This window comes from Motacilla alba, chromosome 28 (genome assembly GCF_015832195.1).
Source record: "Motacilla alba alba isolate MOTALB_02 chromosome 28, Motacilla_alba_V1.0_pri, whole genome shotgun sequence".
In the NCBI taxonomy this organism is placed as follows: Eukaryota; Metazoa; Chordata; class Aves; order Passeriformes; family Motacillidae; genus Motacilla; species Motacilla alba.
In genome coordinates, this window is record NC_052043.1 from 3,608,745 (window position 1) to 3,633,478 (window position 24,734).

Below are 24,734 nucleotides of genomic sequence, written 5' to 3' on the forward strand. Positions count from 1 at the left end.
GGAGGGGGTGGGAGGGGGGTGGGAGGGCGGGGGAGGGTCGGGCGTGGACCCTCACAGTGGGAGCAAAGGGCAGCGCAGACCTGGCACAGTTTTCTATGTAACGAGCATGTGAGATGTATTTGTGAGCAAAACAAAAACAAACAAAAAAAAAAAAAAAAAAGGAAAAAAGAGACTTTTGTGGCTCCTTTGGGTTTTTCTCCCCCTTTTCTTCCCCATGTGCCCTGATAAGAACAGGCAAAATCAGTGGGCAAAGCCTGAGCAGGGGCTGGAAAGGGCAGGAGCACCAGCATTCACCCCTCTGGGCTCTCCAGACCTGCTGCAAGCTGGGAAGGCCCTGGAATTCCAGCAGACCTTTCCCCCTTCCTGGGGCTCTGCTGGGATTTGCAGCCCCTGAGTCTGTCCCCACCATCAGTCCCACAAACCCCACATAATCAATGTGAAACCACCTCCCAGAGGGTACCAAAGTCCATATTAATAACTAATAAATTATTAATGCACGCGTGCTAACAGACTGCTGCTGCTATTAATCAATTATTAATTATTAATGCTGTGTTTAGGAGGATGTGCCAAAAGTGGAGAGTGCAAAGGCAGCACCTCGAGCCCTGCTGGCAGTAAAATTGGGGTTTGGGGGCGTTAAAAGGAGTCACATCCAGCCCAGAGTGCACACAGGGAGCCAGATCCCTTGGATGGGGCTGGCAGATCGGGCACGTGCCAGGGGAAACTGAGGCATGGGGGAGCACTGCAGTGGGGCCGTGGGGCAGGAGCCAGTGGGGAGGGGCAGGAGGTTCCTCCTCCACAGAGTGACCCTCCCAGTGCCCTCCCTATGCCCCCAGCCCCGGGGCACAGCCTGGCCCCCCAAGGCCACCCCTGCCCTTGGCACAGCTGCCACCGCTGTCCCCACCACGGGCTCAGCCAGCCCAGGGTCCCCTTGTCCAAAGAGGAAGAGAAGCTGGGAAAACAATTAATGAAAATGGTGTGTTGGAACATCCAGGTGTTCCAAGAGATTAGAGAAGGTCCCAAATGCTGCCTGGACAGATCAGACTCAATCTGAGCGTTCCCATGGACCAGATCATCCGTTCCAACTGCAGGAACTACAAAACAAAATAAAAAAAGGAAGATTTTCTTGGTCTCTCTATATATTAACACCATTTTGCTTGGAAACTCCGAACAGGAGTACATCCACACTGAAACACAGATGTTTTAAACCATTCCGTCCTCTGGTTTTCAGGGTAAAAACATCATTTTAACCTGTTACCCTTTTGAGAGGCCACATCCTGTGAGCTGCACCTGCCATGGGGCGCTGTTATGTTTGCACCACTTTTATATTTGAGGGGGCCACCTGTCCTTGTGTCCCCCTCAAAGGGGCCGCTGCCCCTCCCCAGACCCCCCCTCCGTGTCCCTTTGCCGGGCTCAGTGCCCGCCCTGTCCCCTGCCAGCCCCAGTCCCGGCTCTGCAGCACGGACTGGGCTGGCACTGGGAGCAAAGCAATGCCTCCATCTGCTGGAGAAACGAGCCCTGGGCCACTCCAGCCCGGAATTCCAGCCCCCCCAAACTCCCTGGGGGACGGGGATGCTCGCAGCTCCCTCCCCACCACACCAGGAGGGTGGCCCTGGTCGCCAAAGAGCCGCGAGGCTGCAGCCCCCACGGGCTGGGCGAGAGCTGCCCCGGGAGGAAGAAGGAAATTGGGGTTTTTCTCTCGTTTCCTGCTGCAAGACGCAGTTCGTGGCACAGGGAGGTGAAGGGTCGAGGCTCCAGCTCCTGCCTGTGCCCGCGGGTGTGGGGGCACCGTGGGAGCCAGGACTGAACCCGCTGTGTAGCGTTTGCCCGGGGGGTTTCGAGCCGATCTGATGAGCTCTCAACACCCCAACGCTACACCCCAGAATAGCTCAGCTTTCATCGGGAGGCATAAAAGGAGCAGGAGGCTGATGTGACAGCGTCAGGAACAAAAAAGGTTTAATAAAGGCAAAATAACAAACTCAAAGCGATCCAGGCGCCACAGACTTGTGCTCCTGGTAAAGACACCTCACAAAAGCGATTTGGCTTCTTTGTTCTGTGCTTTTCTACTCAATGGCCCAGGCGGGACCTTCTGGCTTATGGCCAATTAGCTGTCCCCAAACTTGAGGTGAAGTCCCCAAGGTCCTATCAGTGACTTTTCTACCTGATCACCGGGAGAAACTTCTGGGCTCTTTCCTTTTTGGGGGACAGAGGAAGGTTCTGTCACTCTGTCCATAGGGGGCACATTCCTGTTAGGGAGTGGCTGCAGGAGGGAGATGCTGAGAGAGCGCCCGGGTGGGTTCAGTGCCCCAGGGATCAGCCCTGAGCTGAGCACGGAGCATCCCCACAGCACCCCCGGGCTGCTGAACGATGTCATGGGGGGAAAAAAAAACAGGAAAAAAAAAATACAATTAGAAAGCTGCCACTTTCCAGCGGCGTTTAAAGATCCTATCTCCCACTGGGAAGAGAAACCAATTTCCTTACAAAGCAAAAAGGCTGGAGCTAAGAAAAATCTTCCCTGTATCAGTCCCCCAAACCCAGGGAAAAAAGGACTCAGCAGCTCCTGGACCAGAGTCTGCAAATGCTGTCAGTGCCGTCAGGGCTGTGTCCTGCAGCTGATTTATCCACCTGGAACAGGCAGCAGAACCCACCAAAGGATTCAGGGATGCTCCATGGCTTGGAGAATTAAATCAGAATTTTGCACAGTCCTGCAGAAGTTGGCAACAGGAAATGAGTGTCCTTGTTAAGGGCTTGGGTGGCTTTTAAACTTGGCATTTTCTCCTTGGTTGGAATAAAACAAATGAAGAATTTCACAGCTCAAAGACAATTCCTGGCTGCCCCTCTTTCCCTGGCCACTTCTCTCTAGCTTGGCAGGGTCACAGGCATGGCAGGAATTCTGTAATTTTATTCCTACCATTTTCTGGTACTTCTTAAAGGTAATTTTATTCATTAGGGAAAAACAGTGATGCTTCTAACAAGTTTTTTGGCTGTGAGGGTGGGCAGGCCCTGGCACAGGGTGCCCAGAGCAGCTGGGGCTGCCCCTGGATCCCTGGCAGTGCCCAAGGCCAGCCTGGACAGGGCTTGGAGCAGCCTGGGACAGTGGAAGGTGTCCCTGCCACGGCAGGGCTGGCACTGGATGGGCTTTGAGGTCCCTTCCAACCCAAGCCAGTCTGGGTTGCTGGTGCTACGCGGGGTGGATGGTGCAGATTGTCCCCTCCCAGAGCCCTGCACCTCCTCCCTGAGCTGGATCCAAGCATGACTCAGCCCCACAGAGCTTTTATCAGCTCTCACACACGGCCTCAGCATCCAGAAACAGCCCCAGCCCCAGCCAACAGCCACAACCCCCGGCTGGCCTGGGAAATAAGAAATAAATACACAGGGAGGGAGCTGTGGGCTCCCAGCACCCCCCCAGTCGCACCCCGGCCTCCGAAACCCTGCAGAGGTGCCTGGACCCAGGGTCCTGCTGTTCTTGGGCTCAAGCAGTGAAACTTTCTGTTTTCCTCATGGAAACCCACATTTCCCAAAGGCTGCTCATCCCAGCCTCGCTGCCCCCAGGAGAAATCCCTGCAGCTGCCTTCCCACAGCACCCACAGTGGCCCCACTGATGACTCAAAGAGTGAACAGAAGAGAGGAAATATTGAAATATTTGGGCTTTAGACTGTTTAAAAGGTGACTTCATCCTAGAGGGAACAGACACCAATGGGAAGGTTTTTTTCCTGCTGAGCTGGGTCACTTGGTGCACTTTGAGCGTCTGTAAAGCTCTGGGAGACAAATAAAAGGTTTTTTCCGAGGGCTGGGCTTCTCTCGTGCAGTGACTGCAGGAAATCCCAGCAAAAAGACAGATCACGGATCAAAAAATATTTTGAGTTGGAAGAGAAGCATAGGGATCATCAACTCCAGTTCTGACAGGAATTGAACCCACAACCTCGGTCCATGGAAGAAAATGAAAATATTCCTCCATGCCAACTCACCCAGAGTAATAATCTGGAAGAAGGAGAATTAATTCTGTCACTTGAGGGGGGTTTGGGGGGCAATCCCCTCCTCAGAGCAGCTGCCACCCTTAAAGCCATCCCTGGAGCCATCCAGGAAGGAGGAGCAGCTGGAGGGACACAAACCCTCAGGTGGCACTGGCGGTGACACGGTGACCACGGCCGGGGCCGGAAGGATGCCGGGGGCTCCGGGGGCTGCCGGGGAGCGGGGCCAAACCCCGGCTGAGCCAAACCCGGCTGAGCCGAACCCGGCTTCCTCCAGCCGAGCCCGGAGCAGGTTTTGAAAGCACATCCTGCGCGGCCGGGGCGCAGCGCCCTGCGCAAGGCGAGCCCCGAGCGGCCATGGGCAGCGCCAGGAGGGGCCGGGATGGGCAGCGGGAGCTGCTGCGGCTCCGGGATGTGCAGCTGGAGCCCCGCGGGACCTCCCCGCTGCCAGGGACACCTCACAGGTACCGAGGGGCTCTGCGAAGGGGAAGGAGCGGCTCGGCACGGCCGCTGCCCCAACCCAGCGCTTTGTGGGGTCCCGGGGGGCACTGGGGAGTTGGGGGCACCATCTGGGGTCGCTCAGCCAGAGCTGAGCTTTGGACATCCCAGCAGAACGGGAAGCTTTAGACAAAGCCACCGTGGTTGCGGTATCGCTGGTGGCAGCAGCGTCAGAGCAGCGCCAGGACAGGGAAGTGAAACCAGCGGCTCCATCCCAGTGCCCTCCTCCTGCGGGCTCCCTCTGCCCCCTCCCCGTGCCCAGACCCCTGTCCTGTCCCCCAGGCTTGGCTAGGGGTGTCAAAGGCCTTTCCTGCTCTTGTCCCACATGTCCACCAGCGTGGTGTCCTCCCTGGGGTCACCCAGTGGGGACCACAGGTGACACATCGGGCCCTGGGCACGCACGGGTGTGTCCCGTGCAGGTGGGAACCATCGCGTGTGGAGCCCCTGGGGCAGCTCCCACCCTCAGGATTTCCCAGGGCGGCAACTGGAGTCACTGGGCCACCAAACTCCCCGCGTTTCTCCCCAAAACCACCCCGCCAAGGCTCCCCAGGCCGCTGCTTCCCCTTTCCTGCGCGCCCTTCCTCTGAGCCGGCCCCGGCGGCAGCGGGAGCCGCGGGGGTGACGCTGCCTCGGCTCCGTGCAGGGCCAGCTCCGCGCCCCGCAGCCTGGACCCGGCTGGCCCCGGACCGGCCACCCCCATGCCGGACACGCCGGGGGGCTGCCCCCCTCGGCCCCCCAGCTCAGCCCTCATCTACAGCAACGTGGGTGAGTGACCTCCTGACCCCGCCGTGCCCCTGCCCGCTGAGGTGTCACCTCGGGCAGTGGCACTGCTGTCCCTGTCCTCCCCCCGTGTCACCCCTCTGGCTGGCGTTGGATGTGGCTTTGGGGCTGGAAATATGTAGGGGGCAAAGAACAACGTGCTGTACTTCCATCCCATCCCATCCCACTCCATCCCATCCCATCCCATCCCATCCCATCCCATCCCATCCCACCCCATCCCATCCCATCCCATCCCATCCCATCCCATCCCATCCCATCCCATCCCATCCCATCCCATCCCATCCCGTCCTATCCCATCCCATCCCATCCCGCTCTTCTCCTCTGTCCTGTCTGCCCTGTCACATCTGTCCCTCCCTCTCCAGGAGAGCTGCGGGCTCACCTCGTTCCCCGCAAGGCCAGCCGAGGGGAAGGCGCTGGGAGACCCCTCTCCCAGGCCGAGCCGGACCCCCTGCCTCCCCCACTGCCCAAAAAGCAGCTCCAGCGAGCCGAGTCCCTCCCGGAGCCGGGACCATCCCAGCGCTGCCACGACGAGCCCGAGCCGCGGGCTGGCAGCGTCCTGTACAGCATCCCCGCGGGGCAGCTGCAGCCTGGGGAGGGGGCTCCCCCGCGGGACAGACCCTCCTGGGCGCCCAAGAAGCCCCTGAGCAAGTCCCAAAGCCTGGGGGAGCCGCTGGCCCGGAGCAGCCCCCAGCAAGCCCCCTCGGGCAGCCTGAAGGAGCTGACATTCGGGACAGCGGACGGGGAGCTGGGGCAGCTCCTGGAGAGCCCGGCCGGGGTCTGTGCGGTGGTTTTGGGGTGCCAGGAGGCCTCCCTGGCCCGGCTCTCGGCTCTCATGCAGGAGGAGCTGGTGGGGCCCGAGGAGAGGCAGCAGCTGCTGCAGGCAGAGCTGGCGGGGAAGCGCTGGCCAGCGCTCGACGTCCTGGACCTTCAGCCCTGCTGCCAGAGCGGGGACGCCTGGTACTTCAGGGTGGGCTTCACCTTCGAGCACAGCCAGCTGCAGTTTGCAGCCAAGGTAAGGGGGAAATCAGGGTGAAAGGCCTGGGTGGTGCAGAGGGAGCCAGGAGATCCAGGAGCGTTGGCTTTTCCACGGAACACGACACTGGGGCCACTTCCCCTTTCTGCAGTCACTTCTGCATTTGCTGGATGACACGGTGCTGCTGGCAGGGGCTGGCTCATGAGGGTGACACTTCCCCTGGGGCCAAGGGACACGTCAAAAACGGCCCCACTGGGGGACTGCTAACTCAACCAAAGGGGCCAGCACATGCAAAGGAGAGGCTGGAGCAGAGCTGGCTGCCCAGGAGAGCAGGATGAGAGTCCAGCCCATCTGAGGGCTGCACCACCCTCATGTCCCAGCTCTGGCTCCATTCCTGGGTTCAGAGGGTGCAGGGGGACCCCAGCACCACGTGTGGGTCACAGCAGGGCTGGTGGCCCTGAGCTGGCAGAGTGGCCCAGCCCAGGACAAGGCTCTGTCCCTGCACAGCTGGCCCTGTCCTGTGTGTCCCTGCAGGTCCCCAAGCCGTGCTGCTCCAGCCTGGGGGTGCAGAGCTCCCTGGGGACACACTGCAGCATCCAGCGCCTGCTCGGCCGCTTCACCGACCGCCTCCCTCGGGAGCTGGTGCTCCCAGGAATCCCTGGAGCACAGAGCCAGGGCCCTTCCAGAGAGGAGCCAGCCTGTCCTGCCCCCCGGCCTGTCCTGCAGGTGCTCCTTTGTGCCGAGGTTCCCCAGCAGACCCTGGCAGACTTTGTGAAGGGCTCCCACGCTTTGCACAGGACCAGCCCCGGGCACTACGAACGCCTGGGCTGCCTCCTGCTCCTGCAGCTCTGCATGGGGCTGGAGCACCTTCGGGGGCAGAATGTGGTCCAGGGGGACCTGTGCCCTGAGAACCTGCTGCTGGTGCAGTGCCCGTGTCCCCCCCAGAGGCAGAAGGAGCTGCTGGGACTGTCCCTTCCACGGCTGCTCATCAGCAGCTTCTTCAAGGTGCAAGAGAAGCAGAGACCTTGTTCCAGCAGCCAGGAGCAGGACTGGAGCCAGGCTCTCGCTGCGCCCTCCCCTCCAGCAGCAGCTGAGCTGAACGTGGGCAGGCTGATCTATCAGATCTTGCACGTGGACATCTCCCTGGAGAACATTTTGGACTTCAGAAGCAAAAGGCTCCCCGATATCCCCTCGCTGTCCATCTACTCGACGGGACTGAAGCGCTTGGCCTCGCTGCTCCTGCACAGGGATCCTCACCAGAGGGTGTCCATCGAGCAGGCCAGGGCCATCCTGCAGGTGCTGCTCTGGGGGCCACGCCAGGAGCTCTTTGCCAGGAGCAGGAAGAGCCTCGAGCTGCTCCAGAGCTGGCTGCAGGTCAAGAGGGCTCTGCTGCTCCTGAGGTTTGCGGAGAACTCGGCTGGGGCCGGGGTCAGCACCGGCCTGGAGGAGTGGCTGTGCTGCCAGTACTTCCAGGGGGCCACCGAACACACCCTTTACCAGGTCACCCAGGTTCTCTATGCTCCCTAAACAACCTCCAGTTCAGCCCACCCAAAGGTCTCCTCAAAGCTCACAAGGGCCTGGCCAAACCTGGCCCTGCCCAAACCTCTCCCTTCCATGATAGGGGAGTTGAAACTATATTATTTTTTAAGGTCCTTTCAGCCCAAATCATTCCACGATTCTATGAAATCCATCATTTCCTGAGAAATCCCAGCAGGTCTTCACTGGGAAAGCTCTACAAACCCAAACCCACTCCCCCCATAGCCCGCGGATGATGAAGTGTATAAAACCACAGGCTGTGGGTTTATATCCTCAAACAATTTTTGCTTGATACTCTAAGTCTGGTTTATCGGAGCACCTGAGGAAAGGCAGCTGGATGTGTGGGAGGCCCAAGCACCAATTTAGTGGCTGATAATCCCAAATAAAGTTTATGGGGTTCAGACTTTGAACAAACCCCCCTCAGAGCCTTTTTGCAGCTACCAGGTTTTAAATAACACTCAAAACCACCCATCACAGCTCACCCTTCTCAGCAAAGGAGAAACAGCAGCTCCTTCAGCCTGTGCTTCCCAGAGACAATTCGTGGCACAGTCACTAATAAAAATGACATTTTAAAGGGAAAAATACAGCTTCAATAAAACCTGGAGCCGAGCCTCTCAAACACTGGTCCTTTACGTGCTTCTCTGCCAGCATTACACACTCCAGGGATGGATCCAGAGGGAAACACAAAGCCCAACTGCCCTGCCCGGTGGTGATTACCCAGAGCAGCCTCCATGGGCTCTGGCGAACAGCTCAGGTGAGTTCATGGGCACCAAGGCAGGGTTGTGGCATCTGTGAAACACTTGGCAGCACGTGGGACCTGGACCCAGTCCCCAAATCCATGCAGATGTCAAGGGACCAGCATGGTGAAGGTCATTTAAATTATTCCTCAGCAATTGTTACTCCCCTCGCAGCCATCGAGACTGGGTATCAGGAAAAATTCCTTCACTGAAAGAGTGACCAGGCATCAGCACAGGCTGCCCAGGGCAGTGCTGCAGTCACTGTCCCTGGAAGTGTTCCAAGTGTGGATGTGGCACTTGGGGACATGGCTTAGTGGTGATGGGGTGATGGTCAGACTCAGTGGTCTTAGGAGGCTTTTCCAACCTAAACAATTCCATGATTCAGCAACTCCATCACCTGACAGCAGCAGGCTGTGCACAGTGGGACAGAGCCTCCCTGTGTCTGCTGTGCCCATGGATGCGGCAGTGGCTTCCCAGGCAGTCACCAGAGCCTGGGGCACGGCTGGAGTGAGGAGGATTCCTCCTAGGAGTCCCTGAGCTCCAAAAAATAAAAATAAACCAGAGCCGGGACCCCGCAGAGAGCGGCTCAGTCCCAGCTCCATGGCTGGTTTGCTCCCACCTGGAGCAGCACCCAGTTCCCCCAGGGCAGCCTCCCTGCCCAGGCTGGACCCCATCAACCCTGGCACAGAAATGGGGCTCAGGTCTCATTCCGGCTGTCCCGGGAGAGCCCAGCCCTGCTGTCCCTGTGTCCCCTGCAGTGTTTGCCGTGGCTAGCAGAGGGCAGTAAAGGCCAAGGCACAGCCCCTCATCCCGGGGGGACAAAGCCAAACCCGCTCCCGTGGCTCCTGCCCAGCCCCAGGCCGGCAGCTCCAAGACCCCACAGCCCCCCAGTGCTGGTTTGCAGCAGGGGTGACCCCCTCCCCTCCTGCCAGGAGCATCCAAAGTCAGCGAAACGTCCCATGGAGGTAGGACCAGGCACATTCCACACTCCTGTCCCCGTGGAGAGCGGAACATGGCACAGGTACCACGTTGCAGAGGAAAACAGGGATTTTTCCAGATAAACAGAGCAGGAGTTCAGCCCTGTGCCAGCCCGATGAGCAGAACAAGGACACGCTCCCCTGGTCATGCCACCACCATGAAATCCTGGAATATCCTGAGCTGGAAGGGACCCTCAGGGATGATCAGCCCAGCCCTGTCCCTGCACAGGCACCCCAACAACCCCACCCTGAGCCCCCCTGAGAGCTCCTGGAGCCCTGGCAGCCTTGGAGCGTTCCCTGGGGAGCCTGGGCAGGGCCCAGCAGCCTCGGGGGGAAGAACCTTTCCCTGAGCTCCATGCCAAACCTCCCCCAGCTCAGCTTCGTACAGTTCCCCAGAGTCCTGTCACTGGCCTTCCAAAAATCCCTCCAGGACGAGCACAATCGTAGGGCCACGAGGGAATTGGGAAGAGCCAATTAAAGAGCCCAGCAGAGCCCCCACTTTGCACCCCACCACTGCCCACACACCCCAGGTTACTCTGTGCTGCACCTCCAAGGAGTTTCAGGGAGTATTTCAGTGTGTTCCACAGGATCCCAGCACTGCTGAGCCCAGGGATGGGCTGTGGGGGAAACTTTAGGGCCTCACTCACATTTCACAGCACTCAAGAGACTTCTACTCACACCCAGCAGAAACTGGTTAAATAAACCCATCCCAGGGATTCCCTGCTCCAAGGTTTTATTGAGGAAAGATCCTTCAGCTCCAAACAAGCCTGCAAGTACTGAAAAGCATGGAAATACCATACTTTATAGCTCAGCCCCTTTAGACTTACGTGTTGTAACTTCAGTTCAAGGTTTGTAAATTCCAGCATCACGAGGAGCCCCTTTCCCCCAGTGCTCACCATCCTGAACACCAAGGGGTGCCTGTGGAGCCCCAGCACAGCCCCCTCCTCAAAAAACCCCAAGAAGCCTGGCCAGCCTCGGTGACACCACTGAGCTGCAGGAGTGCCACAAACCATCCCAGCTCACAGCCAGAATTCCCAGAGTCACCTGCACACACCGGAAAGGCTGCACTGTTACAGGAACACTACAATTCCAGGTATTCAAGTTGCATATTTGGTATTTAAAGCAGCCGTGGGTTGAGCTGATCACGTTCCTCTTGAGACTTCCCAACCAAATCACACCCTGAATATCCTACAAAACACTAGCAGAGCAGGCGAGCACTGCTCCTACTTGCCACATCTGCTAATTACTCACTAAAAGCAGACTTTTCCAGGATTGCTGGGTTATTCCAAGCCCTGTCAGAGCACACCCGTGAGTTCCAGTCAAGCAAAGAACAAGCAAAGCCTTTCCACACCTGCAACTTTAATGGTTGGGGCAGTTCCAGAGCCACCTCTTCAAGAGTGCAAGTCTTTAAACAGCTTAAAACCAGCAATAAAAAGTAAAATATAAATTTTTATTTAGAATTAAAGCAAATACTTCAGTATCACAAACACAATATTAAACTTCAAGAAATATACTGCTAAATTTGGAGGGAGCATTTATTTTTGCACAACCACGACATGCGCACAAAATCCAGAGAAAGATGTGGAGTCTGAAATTTTCAACATCTCACCACCAAAGCAGCTGGGTCACACACGGTTTCGTACAAGAGTTAAGATAGACTGGAATAAGATGTTGACAAAATTTCTACAGAATCATCTTTATAGACAACAAGAAAGCTCTAAAGAGGCAAACATTGCAATCTAGTCTTCTTCTGCTGAGTCTCTCTCAAACGTGTAGGCCATGAAGCAAGCATCTGGTCTCTTGGGGACAAGGGGATGCCCTGGTCTCACAATCTCAAAGCCCAAAAAGCTGAAAGTACGGAGCAGTGCAGCTAGAAAATAAAGCAGGAGACAGGTTTCACCAATGGGATACTGAAAAAAACCCTTAAATTTCCACCAGGAAGCATTTTGCGTCTCTGGAGGCGCAGGGAACACCCACCTCTGTCATCTCTGTTCTTGTGGAAACAGATGAAAACGTGCTCGACTCGGAGCTGTTCTTCAGCAAACTCGAGAAGAACTGCAAAACTGCAAGAGGAACACCAGGGGGTCAGTGCCTGGGGAACAGGGAATGTCCTGGGACAGGAGGGGATGATCCAGGCCAAGCCCTGGCCCTGCACAGGCACCCCAACAACCCCACCCTGAGCATTGTCTGAACAATCCCAGAGCTCTGGCAGCAAGTGCTTCTTCAGAGAGTTACAGAGAGCCAATCCACACAGGAATTCCTAGGGAAGAGGCACAGGCTGGAGCTTCACACCACCAGATCCCTGAACCCCAGGCAGAACTCAAGGGCAGGACTCCTCAGGGGCACAGAAGCAGCTGAAGGAGCTGCGGTGACAGACTCAAGCAGCCTGGAATTCTCAGTGCCTAAACCAGCCTGAAATCCCAGACTTTGGGCTGGTTCTGCCTGCACCCTAAAACCAGGCTCACGAGAGGTCCTCAAGAACCAAAATTAAACTTTAAAAATACAAAGAGCAAAGTGTTGTCCCACCCCCCTGAGAGGCCTCATGTTAACCCCCAGCCAAGCTTTCCCTGACCCACCTGTCCTTGCTCCCCTCAGGCAGAGCACCGCTGGGAATTTCAATGTAGAGGTTGTTGTTGTTCAGCACTGCTCTCCAACTGATGTGTTTGGCATCTGTAAGCCTTGACTGGACATTGAGAATTCTTGTCCTGTTGTTAGGTGTTAGTTCTTCTGTGACATTCAGCCGATTATCCTGCAGCAGGGAGAAGAGCAGAGTGATTTTCCTGCTGTTTTCCAGAAGAGGGATTGAGGCAGGGAATGCTGTCAAGCCCAACACGAGCTGTTTGCACCTCATACTCACCGAATAAAATAAATTAGCTGAAAGATTGTGATCCCTCTGACTATTCCCTCGCCCACCTGGGATCTTCAGGGGTGGGTGAGGGACATCAGGAGCACCACCGAGGCCCCGGACCCAGGTTACTACAGCAATTGAAGGGAACCCTGGAACTGCAAAGGGAGCTTGGTTACACAGGCAGGAGGGCTTGGACAAAGCCCTGGATCTAAAGAGTGTTAAAAACCCCAAACCCAGGCCAAAGGACTCCTCCCACTGCAAGTGGGAAGACAAAGGAAGCTCCACACCAGGGACAGTACCCAGGGAGCTGCCACTGCAGGACTGTGAGTGGAGACTCACTTGGAGATGAAAAATGCTCAGGCTGAGTGAGCCAGGTGTGTTTCTGTGCCAGGGCAGGCCTGATGTGAGCTCAGCAGAACCTTTCTGCAGGAACTGCTGTTTTCTGCCCTCCTTGTTCTGAGGCAGCACAAACCCCAGCCCAGCCAGGCAGGGATCGCTGTTCCCTGGGATATTCACCACCAGACCTTCCCAGGCAAATCCAGGGAGTCATCTCCACCTCCAGAATTTTGTTTGAGCTGAGGCCACACCTGAAACCTCTGCAAAACCTCCAAACCTCTTCCCACTGAACTGCTCGGAGCGCTTCCACAACGCCCAGCCCTCGAGGAGAAAAATACTCGATTTTTGAAGACGTGAGGATTATTTTTAAGTTTCTCCCCATCCTTTTCAAGGCTGTTCCACTCCTCCCGTGGCACAGCAGCGCTGGCCCCTCCCTCTGCACCATCCTTCACCCGCAGGCTCCACTCTGGAGTTGCGTCATCTCAGCAGATGCAGCAATCGAGGCCCTTGGGGGAATTTTCACAATCGTCCTGTCTCCGGGTGCCAGCAGCAGCCACTGCAGCCATTTGCAAATCCGAATAAACAGCTACAAAATAATCCACCATTTTGCACCCGAGGTGCGGGGTTTGGATTGGTTTGGGGTTTTTTAAATTTTTTTTTTGTTTGTTTTGGGTTTTGTTTTTTTTTTTTTTAATGAGCTTGAAACTTGTGATGAATAATCCGCATTAGAAAGGCTGGGAATGGGCAGAGAGATTAATTATTATGTGCTGGAAGGCAAATTATATTTATATTTTAATATGAAGCAAGGATAACAACTGCCAAGTTTTATTAAAAATACAAAATCTGAGCTAACTGAACGCGTTATTTTAATTAAAAGAGTATCCAACCTATTATTTTAAGCTCTTTAAAAGAGACTTTTTTTTAGTACCACCATTATTTATTTTTATCTGAGAATGACTGTGAACCATACGCTTTTAATTTCCCTCACAAATAAACCTTTAAAAACCTTTTCCAAAGCTGTGCTGTGGCAATCTTCAATAATTTCACCTTTCTGCCCCAAAAAGGAGGCGCAGAAGGAAGGTTTGCAACCAGAAATATATTTTTGTGATGTTTACGTGTTCTTAGGGAAGAAAAAAAACAATCTTTAGCTCGCAGTGAAATATAAAAACGGTTTAAGAACTCTTTCCACAGTGCACACACGAGGTGGAAAGGGCAGATCGATGTCCTGAGCATCCACCGCTCCACATCAGCCACCTTAATTCAGGTATTTTCCTTCTTCCCAGCACCTGTGGGGAGTGTTTAATCTTTCCGTTGAGTTTTTAACCAACAGCTCTCGTAACACTCTTACCCTCGATTCGTTTTGCGGAGTATCCACGGTTACATAAGGGGATAACAGCCTTCAATCCTTCAATATCTTTGCCTAATTGTTGTTTCCCCCCCGGGCCCCCCCAACCCGGCTCCTGCCCCAGCCCTGCCCCGAGCCTCTCCCAGCCCGGAGGTGCCCTCGGGGGTCCCTCCCAGGGCCGGGACAGCGTCGGGGCCTCAAAATCTCATTTTTTTGTGCTTTTTCCACCCTCCCCTATCGCCTTTCCCCGCACGGCGGGGGCCAGGCCGCCCCTCCCCCGCTGGCCACGCAGCGTCCCCCGCCCCTCTCCGGCCACCAGGGAGGTGACAACGAGCACGAGGAAGAGGAAGGAGACAGCGAGGGCCCGGCGGTGCGAGGCTGAGGGAGGCCGCGGCGCCTCACCTGCTCTGTCCGGTACTGAGGCTCAGCACAGCGGGCATGATGGTGCTTTTATTCCCCTCTTTCTCTCTAGCGAAGCAGTGGCTGTTGAGTATCCGTTGCAGGGAGGATTTCACCATCCGGCCGCTCTGGTCCGAACCCCGAAACCCTCCGCCGCCTCCGCCCCCTCTCCCCAGGCGCTGCTACACAAAATGGCACCGCGGCCCCGGCGCCCCCTTATATAGCCTCGCTCTGCCACGCCCCCTAAATGACCACGCCCCTCACCGCCTGCCACGCCCTCGCACGGAGAGGCGGCTTTTATTGGACAGTTTAAGTGTCTATTAGACTATTTCGCTGTCTATTGGCTGAGTGTGGAGCGGGGGGCGGGTTATCTGCGGAGGGAGCTGCACGGGAGGAAGGGGGGTAGCGGCGCGTGATTGGCTGCGCGCGCCGCGGGCGGGGCGGGGCCTGGCGGGGCATCGGCCGGCGGGCGCCCCGCAACCCCTCACTGCCCTCGGAGCCGCCGGTTCGAGTCCCGCGGCCGCGCCCCGCCCGGCTGAGGTAACCGGGGGGGCCGGGGGAGGAGCGGGCTGAGAGGGAGCGCAGGGAGGGAGAGACCTGAAGAGTCATGGAAAAACACGGGCACGGCCGGAGGGTGCAGCCCTGGGGCTGGGAGCAGCGGAGGGGCGGCCGCAGGACCACCTGTGGGACCCCCGGGGGCATCCCGCCCTCAGAGCTCCGCACAAAGCTCGGTGCTGAGGGAAAGTTTTAATTAAAAACTAATTATGAACCCGCCACAAGTAGTGGGGTTGGTCCCTGGAAAGTCGGGCTGCGGTTGTGAGCTGGTTTTGTGGGGTGTGTTTGGGCTGGTCCTCTTTGGCCTTGCTGTGGTTTATGGATTTATAGGGGAAGAGGGATGGGGAGTCGTTGGTTTGTGGATTTGGAATGGAATTGGGATGGGAAATAGTTGCTTTATAGATTTATAAGGGAATAGGGATGGGGAATAGTTAGGTCAAGGATTTATAAGGGAATAGGAATGGGTGACAGTTACTTGATGGGTTTATAGTGGAAAAGGGATAAGGAATGGGTGGTTTATGGATTAATAGGGGAATAGGGATGAGGAAGGGTTGGTTCATGGATTTATAGTGAAATAGGGATGAGGAAGGGTTGGTTCATGGATTTATAGTGAAATAGGGATGAGGAAGGGTTGGTTCATGGATTTATAGTGAAATAGGGATGAGGAAGGGCTGGTTCATGGATTTATAAGGGAGTAGGGATGGGAAATGGTTGGTTTATAGGGGAATGGGGATGGGGAATGGTTGGATCCTGGATTTATAGTGGAATAGGGATGGGGAACAGTTGGTTAATGAATCAGTCGAGGACTAGGGGTAGGGAATGGTTGACAGTGGTGATCTTTTAGGCTAAAAGGGCTTTTTTTGCTGTGCCTTCACAAAGAAGTGGGTAAATTCTGGTTATATACACAGCAGAAGTTGGGCTCATCCCTGTAACAGCCAAGCCATGCCCTCTGCTTTCCATCTCCTGCCAGGGGCTTGGAAATCCGAGGCTTGGGGATGCGGTTGGGTCTTTCTGCAGTCCCACAACAAGAACAGTCCGGAGGAAAGGATGGGAATTTGGAAACAGGACACCCCCACTGCTCTTCTGGATGGGACTGATGGAAACAGCTTCATGCCTTGGGGGTGAGGGTCAGCCTTCAAAATCCAAAAGCTTTCAAAACCCATCTTAAAGCAGGAAATGCGCACAAAAAGCTAAATAGGTCATCCTTCCCATGGGTTTGGGAATCAAATCTTTGGCTGAGCCGTTTCTGATAATTTCAGTCTGAAAACCAAGGCAGAGGCACATCCAGGGCACATCCTGAGCGGTGGATTTTATCTTGTATGGAAAGAGAGCTCAAAATAATGGTGTTTGCAGGCAGGGATGCCTTGTAAGTTAAGTGGGGAAAGGTGTTTGTAGTACCAAATAAAACTGCTAAAGAGACATTGTAATGGTTTTTAAAAATCATGGTTTTCCATTAAAAAACTTGTAGATGGCTGCATTTCTTTTTTTCTTCATCAGCTTGGGCCACAACACAGCATGTTTTATTGCCTGCAACTACCAGAGCTGCATTTGGCCACTTCTTAGGGGGGTTTTATTACTACCTTGTTTTTATTTGCTTGAAAATATCCCCATCCAGGAGCTCTGAGCACAATGGATTGATCGGCTCCACTTTGCAGAGGGATCATTGTCTAAATCTCCACCCACCTTTTGTGTCCCGAAGCTGCTGGGATAACCCAGGATGGAACCAAAGTGTCAAATAAAAAATGCAAAAATAAACCAGCGTTTGCTCTCCTGCAGCTCAGAGGAGAAGTCTGGCCTGGCCAGCAGCCAGGGAAAAAGTCTGGGAGTCCTGGAAAGTAAAAGTGATGAGAAGAAAGTCCTTTTCCTGCTGCAGGCATCTGCCCTTAGCTCCCAGAACATGACATAAACGGAGCTTGTGCTCACCTCAGCCTCGAGGGTGTTGATTTATGGAGGGGAAACTCTTCTGTTTAATGCATTGCCCGGAGTCCAGCCTGAAACAATGGGATAGCTGCAATTCCGGAATATCCGGAGCACACGGAGCACATCAGAGGAGATTTAGCAATTCTTGGTTTGTGTGTTGTGTTAGGAAGGTTTTCCTGCTGGGGGCTGGAGGTGTCAGGGGGTGGAAGGGCCACATTAGCATTCGGTGATAGATTTCATTATTTCCAATCATGGTATTTATTATTCCTGTAGTAATCCACCTCTAATTCCTTATAATGGCTCTGGGTGAGCGGAATCAGCGCTGCAGCTGTTTCCTCTTCCCTGAGAACTGGGAACAGCTTTGCCCTTTGAATCCCTGTCACCTCCACGGTCCATCACTCCATTTCACAGCTGAGTGCCTGGAGAGCTCCGGGAGCTCTGCAAAAGCCCAAGCAACCTGTGCTGGGTTTGTGTTAAACACCACGGGGGATTAGTTCCAGCTGCAGTTTTGCTGAGATAGCCCAACTTCCACTTTAGCAGGGACACTGATTCAGAAATCCCCACACAGAAGCCTCTGACTCAATTTGGGGATTATGGCTGAGGCAGTTGGAGATGTTGCCATCCCCAGCTGGTTTTTGCCATGACTGCCCTTCCTGTGGCAGAGTCACTCTGCAGCAGGGTTGTTGCTCCAGCTGCGTTCCCAGTTTGGCATCACAGTCCCTGGAATTATTTAATTCAGGGGGCAGTGAACCCTGACAGTCTGAGCAGCCCAGCTCTGCTGTGGCACAGCAGCTTCCAACGCACGGGGAAGATTCACAGCATCCCAGAAGATCCTGAGCTGGATCCCACAGGGATCAGCCCAGCCCCTGTCCCTGCACAGGCACCCCAACAACCCCACCCTGAGCCCCCCTGGCAGCGCTGTCCAAACGCTCCTGGAGCTCTGGCAGCCTTGGGAGCATTCCCTGGGGAGCCTGGGCAGTGCCCAGCAGCCTCGGGGGGAAGAACCTTTCCCTGAGCTCCATGGCAAGCCCTGGCACAGCTGCAGCCCTCGCTGGCCTCCTGTCCCTGTCCCAGAGCAGAGCTCAGCCCCTGGCCCTGTGCCTGCCCTGGGGAGGAGCTGCAGCCCCGAGGAGCCTCCCCTCAGTCTCCTGTGCTCCAGCTGAACGAGCCGAGTGCCCTCAGCTGCTCCTCAGCCCCTTCCCCAGCTCCGTGTCCCTCCTTTGGGCACTCTCCAACAGCTTTGGGTCCTTTATTTCTTTATTACCTTCATTTTTACTACCATTGCAAACAGAGAATCTCATCCATCACATTCATCCCAAATCCTGTGCAGGTGTCCTCAAACACACAAAGTCCTCTTCATTCCAGCTACCACAGCCTTCCCCTCTCCAACACCTGCATTCCCAAGGACTCTTCCAGTCCCACAGCCAGGAGCTGGTGTCAGTTCTCCGCTGTTGAGGGAGCTCTCCAGAGGCCCCAGCAGGTCCCAGTTGCTGTGTGCTCTTACCCCAAGCAGGTCACAGCAACTGGGCTGCCTGAAACCTCCTGGGAAAGAATCTTGTACAGCCTGAGTTACTCAATAACCAGAGCAGTTAATGAGGAAAGGACAGAAGCACCAACAAACCGATCTCTGCTGAGGATCCAAGTTGAAATTGTTTCAGGCTGAGAAAAGCCAAGGTGTTGATTTTTCCAGATTTTCCTTTCTTAATTTCCTTCTGCTTTTTACCCTCTTTTTACCCTCAAACAATAGTTAAAATCACCAGTCAGTGATTCTTTGTCAGGCTTTTATGGGTTTTACTTTCTGAAATAGTCTGGAAGGTGAGTTTGTGGCAGCACAAGAAGAAAACCAGATTAAAAACTGTCGTGAACATATTAGATCAAGAAATGGGTGTGGGATAAGTAACTGTTCTTCCCTCCTCCCTGTGTTTTCAGGTGTGCAAGTGTTTGTGATCAGATAACACAAGATCAGTGCTTAGAAAGATGTTCAGGAGCTGAAACACTCATACATCTCCAAATGGTTCTGAAATCCTGCACGTCGAAACCATAACTCTGTAACATCATTTATTCCAAGAAGGAGAGATAAACCCTTCTGTCATTCAGGTGATTAAAGCAGGATTAAATCACACAGCTGCAAAAACTGCTGCTTCTGCCTGGTTTTCTGCCACTGCTGGAGCTGAGGCTGCTTCTGTGTCCGTGTTCTAGAGCAGCAGCAAAGCTCCAGGGAGGGGGAATGGAACAAAAATCTTTTTTGAAGAGTAGCAGAAAGCCCTGTGTGCTTTGTGCTGTGCTGCATCGTGCTCTCAGGGCTCTCCTGGAAGGTGGAATGGGATGTTTGTGGCATTTAGCAGCATCAGGGGAATCCATCCTGCTCTGATTTGCTGACGAGGGAGGAACATGAGAGAAAAACATGAGCTCCCTTCCAAAGCATGTGCACTCCATGCAGAGCGTTGCCCATTTAGTACCTCCCCAAAAATGGGAATAAAATACAGTAATTCATTGATTTATTGAAGCAGGCTTTCAAATCAGGTGGATCTGGTTGCCTTTTCTCTCCATTCCACTGCAAGAAGGCTCTGCTTATTCTTGCAGTTTTGAGAGGTGTCTGGAGATGCAGCCCAGCACCAAAACAGGGCAGAAGCTGAGGCAGAGATGTCCATCAGGACATGTTTTCATAGAAATCATTGTCTCTGATGACTTCACCCTCTAATTTAGTTGATTTTAGTCATGGAATAATTTAAATGTTCCTGTTGGTCAGCTCTCTGTGGAGACAAAGGACAGCAAAAGCTTGTGAGGCATTATCAAAACACTGGAGAGTAATATTTCTACACTTATCAGACCTATCTTTTATAAGTCTTAATAAAAAAAATGGCTCTTAAATCTACCCCTCTCCTTCCTTAGTACTTCTGCTTCATCTCCTCACAGGTAACAGTTAAGTACCAGTTATCTAATTTTAAATACACCCCCACTAAATCACTCTTTAGTGTGCCAGAATCTATTCTGATCTTTGTGGGACAAGTAATTAGAGCACCTTTCCTAGCTGGAAAAACTCTCACTTTCATTGTCATCCCTGTGAGAATGATTTCATTTGAAGGTCAGGCTTTCTGCAGACCCACTTGTGCTGGAAGAGGACTCTGCCAAATGAAGCCAGGATTTTTAGGTGTTTACCAGCACAGGGAAGAATTTCTTTTTCCAAGATCTTTGTGAGATACTGAACTAAAAGAAAACAGTCATCAGGCCAACAAAAAAAAAGTCTGTGCTCTCACAAAAAAAAAAAAGAAAAACAACTTTGGAGCTCTGTTTTTCCACTTCAAAACAGCTGGCATGGAGAGGGATTGAATGCAGATGAGGTAATAGATGTTTAAAATGCTGTAAATTCTCATTTATCTGAATTAAGGGTGGAATCCAACAGCAGCCGGGCACCTGGGAAAGGCTGAGTTGTTCTTTTTGAGTTTACAGGATCAAACAGAGCAGTTTCCACATAAACATAATGTGGGGGCAGAGGGGGGAGGTTGAAGTGGGAACAGGAAATCAGCTGGAAAGGGGCTTGGCCAAGAGCAGCAGCCACAAGGAACACTCAGAGGGTGGCACCTTATGATTTCTGGGAAGTGTGCTGGGGCGCTTTGATGTTATGGGTCTGCAATTTAGGGATAATGTTCCACAACACTGATTCCTGTATTGATTTTTCTCTGGCTCTTGCTGCCAGTTATGAACAAATGGCCCTGAGGAATTTGGAGGTGGTTGCAACACAACTGAGTGAAAGACGTTGCAGCAGCCTCCCCTCCCCACCCCATTTTCTGTTTCGTTTCTGCTGGGCCAGAGGAGCTCAGCTCCAGCCCCTCTCCCGAGTTACCCAGAGGTGATGGATGTTGGATTATGCCCTTTTCTGAGATTTTTCATGCTCTTTTCTCAGTTGTCCAGAGATGGGGCAGCTGAGAGGTGTTTTAAGAACTTTTATTCCATTTTCAGTGTCATATGAAGGGTGAGACAATACAGATGGTATAATTCACATCACAATCAGAAGCTGTTTTCTAATTACAATACATTATAAGCATTTCTTGGCCTATCAGCCTTAGCCACACCATGCTGTAAATGCCTTAAAGCCAATCATATAAATTACCCTTCGTGCATCAATTTCTTCATTTTAAGAGTTTTCTACAAATCCATTTCCCACACTGGAGCTCATTGTCTTGCTGAGGAGTCACAGAGAGGAGTTAATTTGGGGAGGGGATGAAGCCCTGTCCCTCCTTTTGTAAGGAGAGGGTGTTGGGGTCCTGAGCAAACCCTTTGCAAACCCTTCACAATCAATCCCATCACAATCAGCATTTCAGCCTCCCTGGAACTCCTCCATGAACATTTCCCTTCCCCTCTCTCGCTTGCTGGAGCCTGTGTGGTGGATTTAGGAGTTTATTTTTTGGTTCTGTTCCCCCCTCCCAGAACCCACCACCATCCCAGGTTTCCCTGCAGGACAATCCCCTGGCGCAGCCCGTGTTGGGAAGGGGAAGGGGAATGGGACAGCCTGGCTTGTCCTCCAGTTCCTCTTGTGCTTGGCTCAGGCAGCCTCAGGGAGGAGGAAGTGCACGGTGCAGCTCTGCTTTTGTAACCCCTAATTTCGTTTGGAAATGTTATCCAAACAAACAGCTGCCAGCAGGATGAGCGTTAAGACCTGTGCCGAGGCTGCTGTGTCAGAAACGAGCTCAGAGGGAGCCGTGCCTGCTGAAACATCTCACCCAGCACTCATTAACGTGGAGATGCTCAAAGGAGACTTTCCCCCCGCCCCATTAGATCCTGCCCGTGATAAGAGCATTAACGAGCATATTTTCCCATAAATAAAATGAGCAGGCCTGGAGGGCAGGGAAGGTTATTTTGCCTGGAATCAGTTCTATCCCACACTCACCCCTTGGAGAGCTGGGGCTGAGGGAACCAGTTCACCCTGAGAGCCAGAGACCAACGGGCAAAGGCTGATTTCTTCCGGTTCTGTGTGCTCCACACTGCTTTATTTTGGGGATAAGCCACGTGGATTCTGTCACTGGCCAGAAATCCCTGTGCTCAAGGCCCGGGCAGCCCTTGGGATGCTGCAGGAGGAACAGGAAAGTCCAGCTTTGGTAAAAAGTTTATTTTGCCAGGCTGGTTTTTGAGCTGCAGGAGGGACAGGAAGGTGCAGCCTGGGGAAAGCTGCTTTGGCCAGGCTGTTTGTTGAGCTGCAGGCGGCCTCGTGCTCTCTGCATCCGTGTCTGAACCAATATTTACTCAGGGCTCTGTGTTCTGGGATTGTCAGCAATCCCTGCAGTGAGAGCAGGGCTGGAGCCTGCCCAGCTGAGCAGCTTCCCTTGTTTACATCTTCTTTAAAAATACTCCTGACTTCCAGGCTGGGGAGAGGTGACAGCTCTGGTGAGCACGAGCCCTCCCTGCAGCAGCCTGCCCACCCCAGAGCCTCTGCAGGCAAAAATCCCCTCTGGAAGGGGGTGGGCAGCAGATCCCCAGCCTGGACAGGCCTTGGCATCTCCCCAGGGAGTGACAAACCTGCTCTGGAAGTGACAAACCAAAGTCCAAAGACTCGCTGCTCCCTAAGGGACTGGCGCTGCCATCAAAGGAGCCCCTCGGCTGCCACCACGCTCAGGAGCGGAGGCTTTGAAAGGAAAGCAGCTCTAGTTCAGTGCCAGAATTTTCCAGTTTTATTTATGAAGCTGTTCTAGATACAGATTAACTTCCCCTGCCTCCTGTTGGTCATTAACTCTGGGAGAAGCTGAGCTCTGGAGGGTTCGTTGCTCCAGGAGAGGGGTGAGCAGTGCGGTGTTTCACAGCCACGCTCCCGTGGTGCCTGTCCTGGTGTTTCCAGAGAAACCAGACTTCAGGGAGCTGGTTATTCCCGTGTGTCCTGCTCTGTGTGGCACACACAGACACCCTGACTCCTCTTTGGGAGGGCAAACCCCACTTCCAGCAGAGCTGAGCACGTGCCCTGGGCTCTTAATGAGACCAGCAGATTTCCTAAGGTGCTGGAAGATAAAGAGGTGGCATAAGGAAGGTAAAGACCCTTGAAATTACTGCTCAGGCTTGGAGCTGTGACCTACTTAGTTTGATTTCCTGCTCACGGTGACTTTTGCCAGCTACATCAGGTGATGAGCTGAAAATCTCCCTCCTCAGAGGGGTGTGGAAGACTGGGGATGGCTGTGAGTACTGGAAATAAACTGGACAGGAGCTGAGATTTCGTTGTGAAATCTGTTTCCTGGGGCATTTAGCCCCTTTCTGGTTCCCCTTATAAATGTTTGTCTGGTTTTGGCTCAGAGTTTCCCTGTTGGTTGTCCGGTGAGTAAATCCTTTCAGATTCTGGGGGTGCTCTGCCTTCCTGCTGCTTCCCTGCTCTTTTGTCCTGCAGCACTTTCATCTCCCAGCTCTCAGTTCCTCATTCCCCTCAACGTTCCCGTGTTTGTTTGGTTTCACACACAGCCTCATCCTGGCTCCAGGATCATGGATTGGGCACTCTCAGCCCATCTTCAGCCTCCTTGGGCTCTTTAGGGAGGAACGTGGCACCAGGAATCCTTGAAGGAACGGGATGTGACAGGAAGCAGTGGCAGTCAGCAGGTCAGGCTTTAGCAGCGTGCACAGAGCCACCACTCTGCAGCTCAGCTAAACCCAGGCTCGAGCTTAACGTTAAACCTGATCCCTGCAGGGCAGGTCCCACTGCATCCCTGGGGCCACGGGGGGGGTTTGTTTGTTTGTTTGTTTGGGGTTTTTTTGTTTGTTTGGGGGTTGGGGGTTTTTGTTGGTTTGTTGTTGTTGTTGTTGGGTTTTTGGGTTTGTTTTTTTTTTTGAGGTTGGAAGAGATATTAAAGATCATCGAGTCCAACCTGAGGCAGGGAGCCCAGGTTTGTGTGTTTAGGCTCCCCCTGTGGCCCCTGCTGCCCCTTTGGAGCTGTCATTCCAGCGGGAGCTGCCTGTGTCCCAGGGGATTGGGAAGCTGGGGTGGGAGAAGGCAAAGCTGAGGTGGGAGCTGATCTCGCTCTGCTGCTCCCTCCCTTCTCTGGGGAAAATGGACTGGGGGCAGTTCAGGTCACTTTGAAAAGTCTCCTTTGTAAACAGTGTTCCAAAGCAAAATGATCCTTTTAACCTAAATTATCTGTCCTAATCCTACCTCAGCTCCCTTTTGTTTTTTTAATTTTATTTTATTGATCTCCTTGTCGCCTTTAAAAGTATGGGAGATCCCTTTGGCACTGATAATCCTGTTTAATTCTCTTTCCTATCATATTTGGCTTATTTTCCCGTGGTTTCTCTGCTGTTTTGGCATTTTCAGGTTTATGTTCTGCAATTTGAAGGTTTTAACTGTGATCAGGAATATTGCTGCTGGGGGCTACTGGATGCTTTTTCCCATGTTATGGATGTGGCTGCAGGATATCAGTTTATAAAAAACTGGATTTATTTTATCATTCTCAGGGTGATGGTGATGGACAGGAGCTACCCCTCTCCTTGCCACCTGACACAATGGCACCAAAACTCTGGTTATTTGTATCGTTGCTCTCAGTGTCCCTGGGACTTAGCAAACTCTTTTAACAACACGCCTTTCCTGAGGTTTCCATGCAAATCAATGCAAATAAAGTTAATTAATATTATTAAGCCTTTATCACTCTGGTCCAAACTGTGATCCCAAGGCTGGGAGCAGAGTGTTCAGCTGCTTCAGGAGGTGTTTCCAGGTCACTGTGGGATGTGCATGGTCCTTGGGGTGCCTGCTGGCAGCCAGCAGCAGTTCTGTGTCCAACTTTGGACAGAGGAGCCCATTTTGGGTCACAGGGGGTGTTAGCTGCCATTGCAGAAGGACAAATAACCCAGATCCCTGCCCTAAAATACAAAGGGATTTTCAGGAACCCTTCCTGACA

The 24,734-nt window shown here is 53.5% G+C and overlaps 2 protein-coding genes and 2 long non-coding RNA genes across 4 annotated transcripts; 3 read left to right on the top strand and 1 right to left on the bottom strand.

Moving 5' to 3' along the window:
- The first annotated feature begins 2,455 nt into the window (after positions 1–2,455).
- PEAK3 (PEAK family member 3) lies at positions 2,456–10,950 on the top strand. The gene is made up of 4 exons (XM_038163816.1): positions 2,456–4,432; positions 5,110–5,231; positions 5,609–6,258; positions 6,754–10,950. Exons 1-4 carry the CDS (start codon positions 4,326–4,328, stop codon positions 7,744–7,746), a joined length of 1,872 nt encoding a protein of 623 aa, XP_038019744.1. The 5' UTR covers positions 2,456–4,325; the 3' UTR covers positions 7,747–10,950.
- OAZ1 (ornithine decarboxylase antizyme 1) lies at positions 10,812–14,594 on the bottom strand. Its single transcript, XM_038163817.1, is given in 6 exon segments — positions 10,812–11,339; positions 11,447–11,532; positions 12,046–12,218; positions 12,327–12,413; positions 12,415–12,472; positions 14,401–14,594. Coding segments are annotated over 6 exon segments (651 nt in total). The 5' UTR covers positions 14,517–14,594; the 3' UTR covers positions 10,812–11,208.
- A 202-nt stretch (positions 14,595–14,796) lies between these two features.
- LOC119712510 lies at positions 14,797–16,888 on the top strand. The gene is made up of 3 exons (XR_005259834.1): positions 14,797–14,937; positions 15,923–16,073; positions 16,568–16,888. It is a non-coding gene; the product is annotated as an uncharacterized LOC119712510 (long non-coding RNA).
- A 5,329-nt stretch (positions 16,889–22,217) lies between these two features.
- Positions 22,218–24,474, top strand: LOC119712511. The gene is made up of 3 exons (XR_005259835.1): positions 22,218–22,644; positions 23,311–23,445; positions 24,295–24,474. It is a non-coding gene; the product is annotated as an uncharacterized LOC119712511 (long non-coding RNA).
- Positions 24,475–24,734: the final 260 nt, after the last annotated feature.

Excerpts from the sequence above, each read along its gene's own strand:
- PEAK3 (XM_038163816.1), top strand. The coding sequence starts at position 4,326 with ATGGGCAGCGCCAGGAGGGGCCGGGATGGGCAGCGGGAGCTGCTGCGG. Across the intron at positions 5,232-5,608 it reads CCTCATCTACAGCAACGTGG|GAGAGCTGCGGGCTCACCTC; the intron begins GTGAGTGACCTC and ends CTCCCTCTCCAG. Across the intron at positions 6,259-6,753 it reads AGCTGCAGTTTGCAGCCAAG|GTCCCCAAGCCGTGCTGCTC; the intron begins GTAAGGGGGAAA and ends GTGTCCCTGCAG.